This window comes from Aythya marila (genome assembly GCF_965140915.1).
Source record: "Aythya marila genome assembly, chromosome: 2".
In the NCBI taxonomy this organism is placed as follows: Eukaryota; Metazoa; Chordata; class Aves; order Anseriformes; family Anatidae; genus Aythya; species Aythya marila.
Window position 1 is genome coordinate 26367800 of NC_139043.1, and position 17977 is coordinate 26385776.

At 42.9% G+C, this 17977-nt stretch overlaps 1 protein-coding gene across 4 annotated transcripts in view; it reads left to right on the forward strand.

Annotated features, from left to right (window-relative positions):
* The window catches only part of DYNC1I1 (dynein cytoplasmic 1 intermediate chain 1), a 188759-nt gene that overhangs the window by 88455 nt on the left and 82327 nt on the right, over positions 1 to 17977 (forward strand). For all 4 annotated transcript variants that reach the window (XM_082755280.1, XM_082755283.1, XM_082755282.1 and 1 more), the window contains one exon: positions 11330 to 11419. In XM_082755280.1, the coding sequence (XP_082611406.1) occupies positions 11330 to 11419 (90 nt within the window). The remainder of the gene's footprint in view (positions 1 to 11329; positions 11420 to 17977) is intronic.

Sequence of the window (17977 nt, forward strand, 5' to 3'; positions counted from 1 at the left end):
TTTTTGACAGAATATGGCTCCAGCATTGCTGGATTTCTTGATCAGCTCTAGACGGAATAGTCAACTGATGAAATAGAGTGTGCCAAATGCTTCACTTGCTGTGAACTCATTGGCACATAAGCACACCGTGTTTCCTCAGACCAGGATGACAAACAACCTCTTGCAGGCTGGCTTGTGGCATCCCCAGTTAACACATGGAAACTTTGCAGCTGTGAGTTGTGTTACAGCTGAAGGGATGTAGGAGCTGAATCCAGTGAGATCTTTCTTTCTGTAAAAAAAAAAAAAAAAAAGCCTACGCTGGGATGCCTTCCTAAGTGAAACACTATGAGGTAGCATAATCCAGATTATTTGATCTCTATTTTCATGTGGTTCTGTTGACTTGATGCCCTCATCTGTACCTGAGACCTCCTGCAAGCTGTCTTTGCACTGTTTGGAGAGAAGTGGTAGGATTTTTCTTTATGGGCAGCCTGTTGTACGGCACTTCAAAGCATCCATTTTCCAAAGTGTGAAAGATAGAAACAATTTTCCTGGTGAATCAGAACTGTAAAGTGGAGAGAAGTGAATGCTGGTGCCCGGTTGCAGTGCAGTTTTATCATGCCCTGCATCCCAAGTGCCAAATGGAGTCTGCCTGTTTGCATCGTTCAAAGCTATTCAGCTCTGACGAGCTTGAACACTACACAGAAAAGCTGTGAAAATACCTGGTCCTCAGAGCTGCAGTGGGTTTTCTAACCCTAGCAATCTGGGACTTGTTGAGATTGGGGCTGGATTTTATGTTTTGTAAATCGGGGTCTCAAGACCCAAGTTCTCAAAAGACATTCAAATGTTCACCTGAGAATCCAACTCAGAGAGCTTTTCTGTGTCAAGCAGGTATCTGCAGGTGGGAATGGCTCTCTGCATGCGCCAACCGCTTGATTTCAAGTAGGGGATTTTTGATACCTGCCTCGGGAAGGCCGATGCCAGGGAGGCTGGAGAGGGGCCAAGAGGAAGGAAGAGGCCTTCCTCTGGGGGGGGCTGGAGCCTTTGAAGCATGGCCCCCAGCAGAAAGAGGGGTGGGAGCAGCTGGAGCCACCCTGCTGGGTTGTGGAGAGGAGACGGGGGAGGCTGCGGGCTGAGGGGACAGCAGGGCCAGGAGCAGGGTGCCCACCAGGCCGCTGGGGGGGAGCTGGCTGAGGGGTTTGACAGCTTGTCTGACTGAAGGAGGCTGAGCAGCCTCCAAAGCTGCCCGGGGCAGGCAGCAGCTGAAGTATCTGGCCAGGAACCAGGAGACCAGGCTTTTATTCCATTGTCTGCAGCTATTTCAAGAGCGGCTTTGGGCACCTTGGTTTCCCTGCCGCCAAAAAGTGTTGCTCACTAACGTGCCTTGGTATCCCTGAAACTGAGATATCAGGAAAGAGTAACCTCTGCACTCCCACTGTGGTAGCACAGAAAGGGTGAAATTAAAACACAGCAAGTTCAAAACTGTCGGAGGGAATTCCTTTTTCACATAGGCTGATGCAAATCAGGGCTAACACCGATGACTAAGGTGAAGTGGCGTCAGTGGGAAACTGAATTAAGCAGGGTCTGCTTGGTGCCTATAAAAGCAATAAGCACACACTTGTAGCACCCTGACCCAGCCGTTCTTCTGTACTTTAATTTTTTAATAAAAAGATTTTTTTTGCCAGGGTTTCTAAAGACAAATGGTGAAATGAACCTTTGCTCATGTAAAATGCATTTGCCACATGACTAATGGTTATTTTTAAAGTGCTGAGCAAAGTGTATACATGTGTGTGTCAGGGAGGCAAAGAGAGAGAGGTTTTATGTATTTGCTGTGGTAATTGTTTATGAATATAGTTATTTTTTCCAATTATCCTTGTAATACATCAGCATTCTTGTCTCCATTTCTCTCTGTTGAGGTTTGTGTATAAATGCAGAGATCTGCGCTCTCAGATGTCTCAGTTACAGAGGTAAATGCTACATTTTAATCATTGATCTTTGTTTGTAAAGAGCCATAGAACAGAGAAAGTGAGAGAGATTTGTGGAAAAGTTGGAGTTAAAAGTTAAACCATGGTCATGCAAACAACTATATGGCCATACAGCTAATTTCAGGGTATTGGACCAAAATGTTACCTCATGTCCAAAAAATAGAGAAGAGAGGAGCTTTTAAAGGCCTCCCAGTCAAAGAGCCCATGCTGATGCTTAGAGGAGAAGTTAAGCCAAGAGTCAGCTGGCAAATTTGACCTAACATCTATCAGTGTAGCCAAGAAACTGACTGAGACACAATATGGAAGCGGAGAATTAATTTATTCCACAATGGCAAGATTTTATAATCTTGCTCAAACATGATGCATGATGGAAAATAGGAGAGGTGGCCTGTGGAGTATAATGTCATTAGCACTTGGGGTAAATGAGTCTGTGAAGTCCTAGACCCTGTGTGTCAGCAGTAAAAATCCCACAGGCCTCGCTCGGTCTGCAGTGTAGTTAATGTTTTAAGTACCTAGTGCCCAGCTGAGGCAACGGTCTGGGATTGACCTCCGAATCAGGCACCGTGCAAATGCCAGATACATCATCTGTGTGTGTGTAATATGAAAGCGGCTTTTGTTTTACAATTGCTGCTAGTGCCATAGGTTGTGGGGACTGGTTTTCATTAACATACTTAGGCTTTTGTGCTTTAACACTATTACATGATCTGAGGGTTTGAAAATGACTTGAGCAGGCCCAATCCACAAAGTCTGCCACGTGTCTGGGTGCCCTTTCCCAGGACAGGAGTCGTTTCACGTCGCTGGCAAGGCGCGACTTCTTCCAGCAGCACTGTGGGGAACAACCTCTAACAGGTTTCAGAGGATGTGGAAACCTGCATGATTTAGCAAACCCCTTTTCTTCCACACAAATGAAGTGTCTCGATGGCTTTTTTCCTCACGGATAGCACTATTGGGGTTGTACTCCAGCAGTGTATATTAAATGTATGCTGTTTGGTTTTGGAGCTAGTGGTCTGTAAATGCTGCTGTAAGGCTTCTGCTGTTCCACCATTATTTCATGTTGGCATTTTTATTTGAAGGGCCAACCATGGCCAAGAAAAGGAAACTTCTGTACTTTTCTTTTTGTGCTACATCTTCCAACTGGAATATTTTCAAGCACAATAGAATTGAACATGAGCTTTGGGGAGGGAGGAAGAGGAGAAAAGGGAATCGGCTGGAAGAGATGATGACTCCAGTGGGGCTCTCTGCAGTTTAGTTCTCTGGGGACTGAAAAATGCTTTCAACCAGTGTGATGTTGCAACAGTCCAAAAGAGGAGAGAAAAATCCATGTCTGGTCTAGACCGACCAGAAACTAAAAACAAGGGACACTTTGAATTCTGAGACTCTCACCACAACTGAAAACTGTGTGCAGGCCAAGTAACTGGAAAATCAGTTTCTTGGGTTAGAGAAATGCTTCCCTGAAGAATCACAGGCAGCTTTCCATTTTAATTAGTAAAGAAACGATTACGTTCTGAAGCATTGATTTTAATACTTGAACCAGTGCAAAGGTTTGCAATCAGGGCTGTGAAGAGATGTGAAGAGATTTGAATAGTTTAATATGGAGCTTTGTGAAATGCTACAGTAAAAGAAATTTTTCTGTGACATTTTCTTGCCATTTGGCTGTGATAGTCTATCATTTGTCGCAAAATGGAAAAATAAGATCTGTCTTCATAATGTACCAAAAAGAAATCTGACTGCAAACACAAGTCAGGAAGAGGCATAGGAACTGGAGCTGAGTGGTGAAACCCTAGATCAGGAGATGATTATGAGAAATCATATACCAGGAGACCTGAGAATCCCCCAACCAGGAGTAATTGAATGCAGTAATTGTGAAGGAGAGCCTTAAAAAGAAATGTTGACTAAAAATTGCTTATGGGGTACTTTAAGTGTTTTAAGAGGGAAGTGTAGTAAATTTCAGGACATATTTTTAAGTGGCAACCATACAGACATGGCCTATGCTGTAGGCAAAATAAATTTTCTGAGCTAAATTACTCCTCTCAGTCAGTCCAGCTATAGTGTTTGTTTTCTGGGTGAAATGCATATTTTCTTCATTGCGCTGGTACAGGGATGGCTGAAGCCTGAGAGGAGGATGCTAGGGATCTGCTTGTAATGCCCAGCAGTATCACCTGCTCCTTATAGGATAATGGGTAAACCTTTGCAGAGATTTGCATTGCAGAACAAGGGATGGGATCAGAAAACTCTTTTGAGATGTGGCAGACTGATATGTAACTAGTATTTCACTTTGCAAGAAACAAGAAAACAGTTTTGTCTCTCAGTCCTGCACTTTTAAAACTGGTATATTATGACTAGGCTGCTCCCTGTGGAAGATGTTAGGCTAAATGCATTAATTCCAGGGAAAAGCGTCCTGCAATCTTCTGGATTATAGTGGTATACAAGTGCCCAACATATCTATATTGTTTTGTGGTTAAATTCTAGTACAATATTTTCTTCAACAAGATTCATTCAATATACTTGAGTCTGTTAAAACAAACATGAGTCATACAGCTTGTATTTCATCAACTTGTATAGCCTCTCTTTTTGTGTTACAAAAAAGTAACAGGGCACTTCAAGATAAAAGACAAAAAAAAAATCAAGGGAGATTGAAGATGCCAACCAGTCTGTTGTTTTGTAGCCCTGTGATTTATTCTTGCTCTTGCAGAATTGCAGTCAAAACAGATACAGACAGACCATTTTTTCTGCTCAATTTAAAACAGTGTAAATGGAAAGTGAAGGAAGAATCTCACATGCTTCTGCTCAAGTCCTTTAGGTGCCATGAACATACAGGAGTTCCAGACATTCATTCATCCACTTTTGCTCTTTCTTTTCCTAATGTTCCCTTTTTATATGGCAGATATTCATGCTATTAGAAAGCATGACTCTGTCCATGAACCCTGTCGTGTCCATGAACAAGGACAAGATGATGTGTTGGGAATGTGTCATATCAGAGATGGGGAACTTTAGAAGAATAATATGGAGCTTTTTAATGATTCTTTTATGCAGTTAAGTTCCTTTCTGGGAACTGGGCAGAGATACCTTGTATGCATATGATTTTTGCATGCAAATCTGCTTGCAAGCTCAGACTCACATGAAATTCTAATCTGAAATTTGTTGCCTGTTGCACAGAGCTTAGGCTAAGATCTGTTCACCTCTGGTTTTTTCCGTATTCAGCAGTCAGTAATCTTCCCTGCCTTCACTAGCTGAAATATATTTTAGGAGGCAGCTGCCTATTGCCAAGAAGAGCCTGCATGCGAGAATATTTCCATCTGGTATGACTAACATGTGCCCAGTGTACGTCCAGTCTCACATCCCACTCTGCAAGCAAAATCCACTGATGAATTAATTCTCTTCTTGCTTCAAAGGGCAGTCAAAAGATGAAAGTGAAAAACTGGACATGTTTCAAAAAATTACATTATATGAAAAATAGGCCATTCAGCCAGATTGCAAATCATAGATTTTCAAAAATGTGAAATGTCAAGCAGTCCTATTTTAAAAAGTATGTGTTTCCTTGCTTGTTGCATATTTTGCTAGTGATGGAAAAAATGTATTCAATAAGGAAAGATAGTGTTTTAATTTTTTATCGGGATAATGCCAACAATATTTGAATTGTTTGATCCAGGCTTATGTCAATATAAACATGATGCATTTGTCCTTGCTTAGTTTGTAATTCTTTCATATCAGAAACAACAAAATTAATCTGAACAGCTGTAAATATAAAAGTGATGCAACAGTTTTTGGTATTTCACAGTTGCAAAATTAAGTCTGCTTCTTGTGAAGACACTTGATTTTATTGAATTTCATATGCATAGCTGAATGTTCACATGCACTAAGGGAATGTCAATGCTGATATAAAACCCCACAAAATAACCTGCTGACTTCTCATATATCCATGACTTAGACAATAACATATATAATTGTGATGCTAATTGAGTTGCTATTTTAAAGATGTGCCTTTAATGAAGGTATTGTTTGTACCTACCCAAAATTAAAAACAGAGCTGTCAGTCTAATTCAATATAGCCATCAATACTCAAAACAATGCACAGAAGCTGCAACTTCTTAGCTAGTCTTAGAGGTGCAGGTCTGAGGAAGTGTAAATCCTCCACCCAAGAAGAATGCACAGCATGCTGCCTGGTGTTTAACTGGTGGTACATATATTAATAGAGCAGATGCCTATAATTACATAAATCCTCAGGAAAAAAAAAAAAAAAAAAAAGGCTGTTTAGTAAGCTATTTGAGCAGTACCAGTGCTAACTGCCTAAAACTGGTAATCCAAAACTCAGACAACCAACAAAGATAAAATGTTCACCCAAGCAAAACAAAAAAGCAAATCATCTCAAGAATTAATCCCTGAAGCCAATGTCATGTGAAGTCCTCGCAGATGTAGTTATTGTATTCTAGTTTGTCCTGAATGTGCCCAGTATTTTTATACGGGGTCTGTCTTCCTAAAATCATCTGTGCTCTTTGTGAGTATTTGGTCCAGTTCAGCACATCTGGGCTTTTCCTCTGCAGGTGCCAGCAGATTAGCTGCATGTTTGCAGGGGTTCCCCCTCCATGTACTGGGATTTCAAATTGGTGATCCATTTTGATCCTTGCAAAGGCCAGGCTCATAGGAGCTATCAGTTGGGCAACATTTGAAAATAAGTAGTTTACATGCAGATTAAACGAAAACAGGTTTGGAGGGAGAGGTCATACTTTTTTATTGGAGCTGTTTCTATAGTTGGAAGAAAACAGGCAAGTTTTTAGACACGTGAGACCACCTTCTGGTCTGGAACAGAAGCAGGAATGTTCAAAGCTAAGTAGGAGCTGAGAACAATTGCTCTGCTTTTATTTCATTATGTTAAACAAAGCACTGTTAGGACTAATTGGCCACCTCCTAGAGCCCAGAGAGTCATCAGGCTCCGAGTTAGGAAGAAACGGTATTTGGTCCAGCTCTGTCAGTCTGCATTAATCCCACATACGACCCCACCAGCTTCAGCAGACAAACATCTTGTTTAACACAAGCATTTAACGACCATTTCCATTGAGAAATGGTTTATTTACAGTGAAAGGCAGGGTGGCCTTAGTGGGCAGGACTCTAGGCTGAAACTCTGAAGTCAATTCTCACTCTTCACCTAGCTGCTGGTCTACCAAGTGATCTCCAGTGAGTGGGGCTATGCGTCAGCTTCTGCGTGGTAAATGGGATAATAAAACTGGCCTCCTTGCGAAGTCCTTTGAGATCTACAAAGAAGTGTTACACGGCGGCCATACACTTCATTACTAGCTCTTTTTTCATGTGGTTCCTTTAATAGACATTTGGGTTCTGATTTAGATCGTCTGAGCAGGGTGTAACACTCCTGGTGTTGGTGTGAGTCTGTGTTTACCAAATGTGACTAGGAGACTCCTGCTGCTGCTATGTGAGCAGCTGAAAAGTTATTTCTCTAAACTTCCCATTGTTGGAAATGCTCTTAAACAGGGAAAGGCTATTTGTATTCAGGAACTGCAGAGCTGTCTTCACCTCCCTGCACAATTTCTGCTATGGCATATCCTATCCGAACAGGCATATGTGGAAACAACTGGCCATGTATGCACTTACAGACTCTCCGGTAAATGTACAGTAAATGTTATCTTTTTCTCATTTAAGTAAATCACAGGAAAACGAATGCCAAAGCACTTCACATTATTCTATAATGTATGCACCATCAAATGTACATGTGCATAACCATCTTTAGGCACAGTGGCAAATGTATGTACTACGAACATCTACAAGTGTGTATGCATCAACATGAAATAGTGCATGGTATCCAAAATAAAACTATGGCAAATAAACATTCAGGTTGCAAAACCAAGCTACATTGGATATTCCAGAATACAGGTTTCCTGGGCATCCTTAAGTAGCCATTTAGAATATGTATGATGATACAGTTTTAATTACATGGTATCATGTGGGGTTTTTTTCCTTAACAGATTCTTGTATCAGCCAGTTAATAGGGAGTCAGTTTTTTAACCCTTCTGGTTTTTATCTTCCTCCACTTGGTGTTCTGACCTCAGATCTCATTTCAAAGCATCGCACCGAGCACAGAAAATATTGATCGCCTTCCATGCTTTTGTTTCTCTGGTGCACCCTTCCTCCAGTGTTATTTTCACCATGCAAAAGCACTGAAGCACAGGGAAAGAAAGGACAAAAATGTCCAAACCACAGCAAATAGTCAAAGCTGCATGCAAGAGATCCGGGAGCTTTCAATGCGCAGCATTTCCATAGCGCTCTCCACTCAAAGCACAGGCCCAGTTGACTTCAGCTCTCAGTACTTCTGCATTTCAGGCCCCACGTGTCTCTTGTTGAGCACCCAGAAAATGAGGCCAAGCACTCAAGAGGGAGGAAATTCCAGAGTGAGGTCATCATGCCTCCACGTGCGGAGGGGAGGGAGGTAATCGTGCCCAGGCAATCCAAATTCTGGCATTTGCTAACATTTTAGCATTTGGCTCACAACCATATCATTCTTTTTGCTGAATTTTTCTTTGTGTGTGTATACGTTTCTCTGTAAATACATGAGGACATCTGAACTGTATCAAACCTGCTACAAGCTCTTGCGCTGCCTTCCCGGTAAAACTAATATATTGGTGTATGCGCTCTTAGAAAAAAAAAAAAAAAAAAAAAAAAAGCATGGCATGTGTTATAATAACCTTTAGTTATTTTTCCTGCTGCAATTAGATCTAGAAAACTCTTGGGAAACTTGGTTTTGATTGTTCCCAGAAGGGAAGTAAAGAAGATCTACCTTAATAGGTGCTGAAGTATCAGTACAGTCCCCTGCTCCAGCTGTGCCACAGCCATTCGGTGCTTCTCTGCTTTAGAAGCAGGAACTGGCAATCAGTCTGCCTCCCAAAAACAGGAGGATCAAGGACTTGTAGGGAACAGTGATGAATTTGCTTCATTTCAGTCTGGAAACCTTATACTAAATCTAAAGTTTTACGTTTGAGATGTCATCCCTGTGCCTCAGCAAATTACATGTCAGGCATTGACAACCATGGCATGCTGCCTTAAAAAATCATAGTATTTTCAGTTAAATATTTATTTCTGTCTGCTTTCTGCAAGTTTTCCTAAACCATTCACCTTTTGAAACTTCCCTGCGCAAGCAGACAGGTTGGAAACAGGTTAAAAATGGAAGCTGAAATCCATACATAAACCGCTGGCTCCAAGAGCTGGTGCTCGAGGGAATGAAAACTCGTAAGGCGAGACTCACAAAACTCTTGTGGGAGTTGGCTTCATTAGGCACCTACCAGAAGCGTGTCTGTGTGCATATATCTGCACACCGTTGCGATCCTATCTGTGGGTGCATGCATATCTGAGGTTAGCAGAGCGTTCCCTGCCTACCCTGCCGGTCACTCCTCTTTCTTCCCACACTTCTCATCTGCTCCTGGGGAGTGTCTGTCTCCTTTCTGCATCCCCGTCCCCGCTAGTGCCACAGGCTGAGGGCAGAAGGAACCTTTTTTACCCCTCCTCTGTGTGCACACCAGGCAGCTTCCCTCACTCTCTGCTGACCAAGTCGGATGCTGCCTGCCTTTCAGCCAGTGGACAGAGCAATGTGTGTACTCTGCCAAGCTTAAATGCCCCGGCTTGCTGTCTGAAAGCTCTTTCAGTGAATATACAGGGTACCTAGGGAATCGTGATTGCCAAGAGAGGCATCAAAGTGAGTGCATATCGTACCTTTCCCCCCTTTTTCTGAGCTTTCCCTCTTTTCCTCACTAGCAGCAGGGGAGTGAGGGTATATCTTCTGCCAAGATTTCGTCGTTTTCCCCAGAGGGAAGAGCACACTGTCCATGCTGAGACACTTCCTTAGCTTTGTGGCTAAGCCATGCTTTGCAGCTGAGATGTCAGCTAGCAACCAGCGCTCTGTGGGCTTCTGGGAGGAGTCCTGGGGTAGGCAAAGTGGTGGGAATAGTATGGTGCCTATTAGGTTATTGAAAACAAAATGCAGCTGTGTGTTGCTGTTGGCTGAATGCAACCTGTCAGCACCAGCGTCCCCCCAAGAAGCTGGGACCGATCATAGCCAGCCTTCGCAGAAGGTGCCAGTAGCCAAGCAGCTTGAGGAGCATGACACGTTGCCCCCTCCCTGCTCCCAGGCCCACTGTTAATGGGGTGGTGTTAGAGCAGTCGGCGTGCCTGGAGAAGTGCCACATCCCGAGGAACCATATGGTGACAGGCGGATTGCTCAGGGAGCCCCAGAGGACCCACAGCAGTTTTGCTGATGGCTGAGTGCCCCAGGCCAGGAGAACATCATTCCCTCGTGTGGCAGACCCACCCAGGGCGCCATGTGTTTGCTGTGCTGTGATGCTATGTCTTTGCTTCATAACCATTCCCAAATAATCCCTGCATAGCCCATAGGCTTATTTATCCTAACTGTTAATTACAGTAACTCCCTCTTTTGGGATCACCTCTATTTTTTCTCCCCTCTCATGAGTGTGAGTGGGTCAAGTGCAGGCTGTGGGCTCTGGAGAATGAATCATGTTGCTCTAGCTGGGAACAAGTAAGGAGATTAAGCTAGATTCTGAGATATTTTGGCATATTACTTTGTCTTTCCACCTCTACTGCATTATATTTTGGTCTGGACAATCAGAACCTTTGTAACTTCAAACAGACGTAAAGAAAGGAATGAATAGTTTGCCCTTCTGAATAAAATGACAACACGTGAATGTGGGGAGAAAAGCAAAGGGAGAGAGGCATTTGCATAGGTCAGGAAAGGTCATTAAAACATCTGGCAGTGGTAACTGACATGTGTCACATTTTAGTGTTCATTAAATTCATATTAATGCAAGAATGGCTCTTGGGCTCCAAAGGCTGCTTTTGGTTGCTGTGTTCCCCCACTTGCCACTGATGACTTTTCAGAACTGTACCATGCCTGTTTGCTTGCTAGTGGCAGCTGACCTGAGGTCAGATTTCTATTTAACCCCTTCCTGTAGGTCAAAAGACAAATTAATCTGGTGAGAATTGAATTGGAAATGAGGTGTCTGGATAACAGGTGTCCTGACTGCAGAATAGCTGCCAGGCTGAAACGTGTTTGCATCTGTTCTTATGCCATCCAAAAAGTCATCTCTGAGGTCAAGGAGACATTCAGATGACATCTGAGATGGGAAGTTGCCACAGGGGGCACAAGGGGCAGGTGCCTTGTGTTAGCAGATTATCTTGCAGTCTTGGGGAATATTTCTGAGAGGGGCACTTTGAGTATGAAGTAGGCATGTTCATTTATTGTGCACTGTGCTTTAGCTGTGTTTGCTAACAGATTATAATTATAAAGGACATACATTGTTTCCCTTCTACCTTAAAGAAAAGAATCTCACAATTCCTTGTCTTCCTTTTTCTAGAGGATGAAGACGATGAAGAGATGGTGGAGCCAAAAGCACAGGATGACTTGGAGACAGAAAATCAAGACCAGAAGCAGGAAGTGAAAGAAGGTACTTTAACAAACAAAAAGAATTCTGTTACAACATTAAAGGGCTCGATCCTACAGGTAGTTATTCTCATAAGTAGTGTCCATTAGAGAGAACACTGCAAAGTTGAAATGGTCACAAGTTCTGTTGATTCAGAACCACACAAATGGCATAAAAGCAAAAAATTGTATCCCATTGACCCAGCACAAGACCTCAGCTGTTTAGAGGAAGCAACTTGTCCTCATAGTTTGGGATCCAAAACAGAGATTCTTGGATTCCAGGACAGGTGCTTACATGTCCTCTGGTTTAAATAGCCTACTTAAGTGAAAGATTTAAAATGTGAATGCCAGGCATTCCAGCAGCTCCACAGACTTGGTTGACCTTCAGAGATACTCACTTAGAGCCTGTAAACTGTCTGTCCACTCAAGAGGGGAAAACTTACACCTAGTGGGGACCAGGAATCTTCCAGGGGAAAAAAAAAAAAAAAAAAATGTAGACTATCACAATCAAAGTTTTTTGTTTTGTTTTGTTTTTGTTTCTGTTTTGTGGGAGCTGCCCCCAGGGAACTTCAGGTCAAAATTGAAGCCAGCTCTTCTATATTTTTGGACTGAGACATTCTCCATTGTTACAAGGGACAGAAATTCAGGTTACAGCTTCTTTCTGGTACAGGTTTGTGTCACAGGGGTGCATGCCAGCACTGGACACACTAGATGTTCTGGGTGTCTCTCATTTGCTTCCTTCTTAATTAGAAGAGGGATGTGAAGTTTGGTCTTCCTCATTTGGGAATTTACTGGAGTATTGGCTATTCTGCAGCAGCACTTTACACGGTCAACACTTACCCTGAAGTGAAATAGGGGAAAAGGGCTGAAATATCAGCGAATTCATTATGAGAGGAGATGAGCTTCTTGTCCAACATTTCTTAGCTTGTTATTGCCAGGATTTCTCACTATGCTGCTTACCCTCTTGAAAGATAACTTACTTGCTTACTTCAGGTAGGGCCTAAGTCACTTCTTGATATGGTTATCATCATCAGGATGATTCTGTGACATGTTTTTCACAAGACAGTCTCAGTATGGCAAACATACAGAGTAGGTTTACAGAGAAGGCCATGAACTCATTGTCTGTGAATAAGCAGTGGATACTTCCTTCTCATCCAGGAGAGTTTGTCATGATTCACAACAGTGACAGAGAAATCGGAGTCTGATGTATACTGACCACATTTCACTCTCCTCACGCTGAAGTGAGTTACGGTACTAGTTTTGATTATAAATTGATCTTTCTTCCCTTTTAAAAGCATCATGGAAATCACCCATGCATAAGCCCTGCAGTGCTCATTGCTCATTTGGTTCTCACAGAAATACGGAGCGGGGAGCTTGCTCCTTCGTCCTGCTGCTGCACCCACTGCTCTCAGTCACTGCTGCTGCAGGCAGAAGGGAGCAGTGGCAGGAACAGGCATCACAGGAGCGTCTGCAATTGCAGAGCTGAAGACATGAACGAGTGGCATGGCAGCACAGAAAAAATTTTTCCAAAAACCTGTTTTCCTCCCAAAACAGTGGGGGCAGTCTACACATAGGTTCTAGCAGTCACTGGGCTAGCACAGTACCTCTTTTCTTAATGACAACAGGAAGCCATAAATGCTGATATCTCTGCACTTAAACACAGTCCTCAGTTGCTCTTGTAGTATTCAGCTAACAGTTGATCCCATCCCCATTTATTGCCACATAAAAATAACGCTAGTGCTTATAGCTGGGGAGAAAGCACAAACTCCTGTAGGAAGAAAAGAAGAAAAAAGCTAAATGCATTACTGCTTTGTTTTCCTTCTTCATGGTCTTTCAAGTGAATGTTTTACATACTTTGCTGACCAAGCACTATCTCCAACATCTTCTATTTCTTCGCTGTGTTTCAGTCTAGAGTAAGTGCTTTCCTTCCCTGCCTGGCAGACCACAGGAACAGTAGCTGAACGGGGTTAGTTTAGCACTAGTCCAGGACACACAAACTGCAAAATGCAAAAGCAAGGCACAGCTTGTTTGAGCAGATCCAGCTCTGTGAGGTGCTAACACTTGATTGGGTTCAAGGAAGAAGAAAGGATGTTCATTCACTGATAGAAAGTGAACATGACCTGCAGTACATGTCATGACAGAGATTAAATAGTGGCATGCTGATGACTAGTATTAAATGCTGTGAATCAAATGAAGCAATTGTCCCCAAAAATTGACAGCGATCGGAGTCCCATTTTTAGCATTTAGTGTAGCTCTCTCCCTGTTGGCTTCAGCCTTTTCACCAATAAAATCCTGTTTTCCTCTCTGTTGTAATCACCCTTCTCATGTTCTGAGCAACATTCAGAGTTTGAAGCCATCGTTTGTGTTTCATGGAAGTGATTAAAACCATGTTACAAGTCAAACAGGAGTTTAGAAGAACATTTCCTGTCGGTCCTGCACTCTGTGCGCCTACTCAGAATTAATAGCTTTTCTGCAAATTAGCACATAATGGGTTAAAAGCATGTTTATGTTGGCATTAAGTACTCTGGCTTCTTTTTCTCTGCAAGGCAAGACAATATTTTGCAAACTTTTTAAAGAATCTCTAATAGATATTATAGTGGCGCCATTCACACTGCTATATAGTAGTTAAGGCTGTGTCAGCACTTCCATTATGAATCCTGTTTTTCAGGGATTTATAACCCAGCCGTAAAAATTTGCTCTGGGCTGAAATTTGGTTTCAGCTCAGGGAGCACATTTTTAACAGATTAAAAAAAATCAGCATGGCCTTTTTTGAGTTATAGGAGTGTAAAAAGAAAAAAAAAAAAACATGGGAGAGAGAAGTGTTGGGAGAGAGAGGCAGACAATTCTTTCATGAAAATAACTCAGAAATAGGTCAGGATGAAAAACAAAGATCGTTCCTTCTCCCTCTCCCCAAGCCAACGGGACAGGAGTGCTCTATTTTTATAATGGTATTTTAAGAGGAAATGTGATTTTTTTCCTTCTCTCTCTGTGGTTTATAGGTAGTCCCATTTAATTCTACAGACGTTTATTGCACGCTTAATTTCCTCGTCTTCCCCCTGTGTGCCCTGGCGCTACTCTGCTGGGCTGGAAGGGATCGCATGGCTGCTGGCAGGGCATGGCCTTGTCCCAGTGTCACCATGAGGCACCTGCAATGGGGCAGCCCACCTGGCACAACCCCATGGGGCAGCATTTCCCCACCCTGCAGGCACAGGGGGCAGAGCAGCAAGCCCCACAGTGTTTTTGGAGCAGGAGAAGGCCTGGCAGGCCAGCTGCTGAAAACTTGGGCCCCCGCCGTTTTTCTTCCATGTGGCTGCTTGTTGTCACCCATGTCTCAGGCTCATGGTCTTCCCAATCTGCTGGGAAGAGCCAAGTGTGGGATACCTGCTGGTGAACTGGGCCCGGTCCTGCCCATTCCCAGCAGTTCCTGACCACATAAACAAGAGACTGGTCCCAAATCGTGGCATCAGGTGGGATGGGGCTTTCCACCGCCAGAGAGCTCCGGAGCTCCACCTTAGGCGCCTCTTTGTGTCAGTAGAAACCACATGAACAGCGGGACGGGCTGGGTCTTGAAAGTGGGCCTCAGCCTGCAGTTATCTGCAGCCGTAGATATATCCACAGAAACTTGTGTGTGATGGGGGAGGCTGGGATCCGCCGCTTCAAAGGCCCGCCGTGCCCTCCCTGGACGTGTGCATGGGCTTTGTGTGGCCATGCTGCAGGTGGGGGAGATGGCTGCGATCTTGCAAGCATCAGTAAGGGAGAAACAAGGCAGGTGGCTGGTTTTGCCCCTGAAATCTTGCTGGGGTTTGTTAAGAGACTGCAACGCCACAGTTTCTCTGCTGTCAGTGCCACAGCTAGGTCAGGAGGGCCCATCCGTCCTGGTAGCTCAGCTCAGACATGCTCAGGGGATGGTTTTCAGCACACACGGACCCTAGAGAAGCTCATTCAGTGGTAGGAGCCCTGTCTGGCAAAGCTCTGAATTCAAGGCTCCAGACTCTGCTTTTCCAGCATTGGAAAATTCCTAAATGTGCCTTGAAATCTCCCTTTATACGTTCAGAAATTGTGCCATGCAGGGACTTGTGCTGTAAACCTAACACAACCAGGACATGGCACGTATCAAACTAGGACATGGTGTATATCAAGCCTGACATGAAAGCAAGAAGCACAAGAAAAACAGGAGGATCACAGGGAGACAGGGACTAAAAGCTGCTGAGAGCCGATTAGCACCTTGCGGTTCTCACGCTGTGCATTTCTGCCGTACTCAGTAGTCAGCACATCTGAAGTTTACGTGGATTTAAATACACACTAAAAGAAATAATGCAGCTCTTAAAAGGGTTTTTACTAATCTCCTTCTGTCTCTCATTATATCTCTGTGCTCATAACAAGGCTGCTTCCTGCTTTACTGTTTTTATTAGTTCACCCTTTCTTTCATTCACTTACTCTTTCTGTTCTTTTTTTTTTTTTTCCTTTTTTTTTTTTTTGTCTTTAATGCACTTCACATATTTTGTCAGGTTTTTACAATTGCTTAGGCTGCAAGAGAATATTTTTCTATTCTATTGTACTTACCTAAATGAGGGTCTTTCTCTGTTTTTTAAATATCCTTTTGGTTCCCTAGGGAGAAGACTTGAATCCTGTTTTTTTAAATATTTGTGAATTTGATCCAGCACTGCTATCACAACTATTTATGTTGTATTTACTACAGTCCTGCTTCTGTCAGATAAGAACAAGACTGGAGCTTTTTTTTTAGCCTAGCTTCTAGCGATCCAAGGAAATGCTTTTATATCCTTTTTTCTTCTTTTCTCTTTTCCCTCAAGTGTTGAATAAATCTGCTGTTTTCATGTCATGTTTGATCTTTGTTACATATTCTAGGCCTTTTTGTTCATGCACAAGTATGCAATATCTCCTATCCAGCAGCATCCTCTGTGCTTGTACATGTATAACTTTACAGCATTTGTATTTTAAATGTAAATTCCATCTTATTTTGTACAATATTATACATTAAAATGAGTACAGGGCTCCTTCAATACATGTGAGTGACCTGGGAGCTCCGGAGGCAGCGGGGCAGCACCCTGCTCATGGCTAAGCTCTAGTGGCTCTGTGACCAGACGGGATGCTTGGTGGCACTCTTGGGGTCAGGCAGAGCTCGGAGGTCCCATGTGGGCTGCAGCACAGGACCTCTTGCAGTGAGCTGTGCAAGGCCATGGGCTCAGTCCAGCTCCTCCAGCCGGGAAGCAGAGCACGGGCACAGTAGCTTTATTACGAAGCTGCTGAACATAAACGAGAGCAAAGTATGGGGCTTCCTTTTTGGGAACTCTCATTGCACTTCAGGCAATAAGCACGTAACTTACAGCACTGGTAAGCTAAGCATCACACTGGGCTCTGCTAGACGTGGAGGGTTAGATGTAGTTTGTTTGGTTTTTACTTTAGGTAGAGCAGATATTTGAAGGCAATTGCTGTATTCCTACCTAGAATTTCTGGAGATATTGTCACATCACATAGGTCTCTGTGACAAAACAAAACAAAAAAATACTTTGATCAGCCACTTATATTTCTCATAGCTTTCCTTGAAGAGAGTCTATGTCTCCTGAAAGCTGAGATCAAAGTAACTGTAAGCCTCTAGATAGGAAGAGAAATTGCAGAAAATTACATGGATTCTTTTATTTTATTCAAGGTAATGGACAGTCAGGAAAAAGGAACAAGGGGAAAATGGAAGTGGCTCTGCAAGATAAATGGTTACAAAATCTTCATATTTGAAAGAACAAGCTTGTCTTTTTTTTTTTCTTTCTTTTTTCTTTTTTTTTTTGCTTATACTCCATGTATTTGCAGTAGTTACAGAAATGTTTTACACTGGAAAAAGTAATGATGTTAACATTCTTGTAAGAGATTGCCTCAAATAAAACTTCAGAGGCAGACGAATGAAAGAAGAAAATAAGGTTAAAATATGAAGCTTAATATCGCCAGGGGGCATCTGGTGTGTCAGTCAGATGAATGAGGTAAGCTGATTTATGCCCTACAAACTTTAGCCAAGGTGTTTCTGATGCCGAAGAGGGTTTAATAGGCTGCTGGCCTCCCACAGATCACTGCTAACTGCTAGGGAGATTTTGCTGAGGTAGAACTGCAATCATTTGTGTCTCCATTGCTTGTGAACACTCCACAGCTCCCAAGCTGTTTATTTTTTGCCTTTCCCCTTTCTATTGATTTTTGGTTGTACTTTCTTTGCCAATCCAAGTGGGCAAATGACTGAGTAATAAATTTATATTTCCAGGCTGTAGAGAGTATTTGATTTAGCGAACACTTTTTAGCATTTGGAGCAGTTTAAAGTGAGTTTTCCAGTTGCAGTTATTTGCTCCCCTTTTATGCCATTTTGCTGCATTGTCATGCTTGTTGTCTTTGATTCTCGGAAAGTGATGCTTTAGTGGTGACAGTGGGATATTGCCTCATTACAGCCTTCCTTGCCAGATGAGTTCCCTCTGTGCCAATTCCTATTCAGTAGGGGATGGTGCAATAGGTCAACCTGTACTTTTTGCTAGTCATTCTTTTTTTTTTTTTTTTTTTTTCTTTTATTTATTTTTTTTTAACATGCATT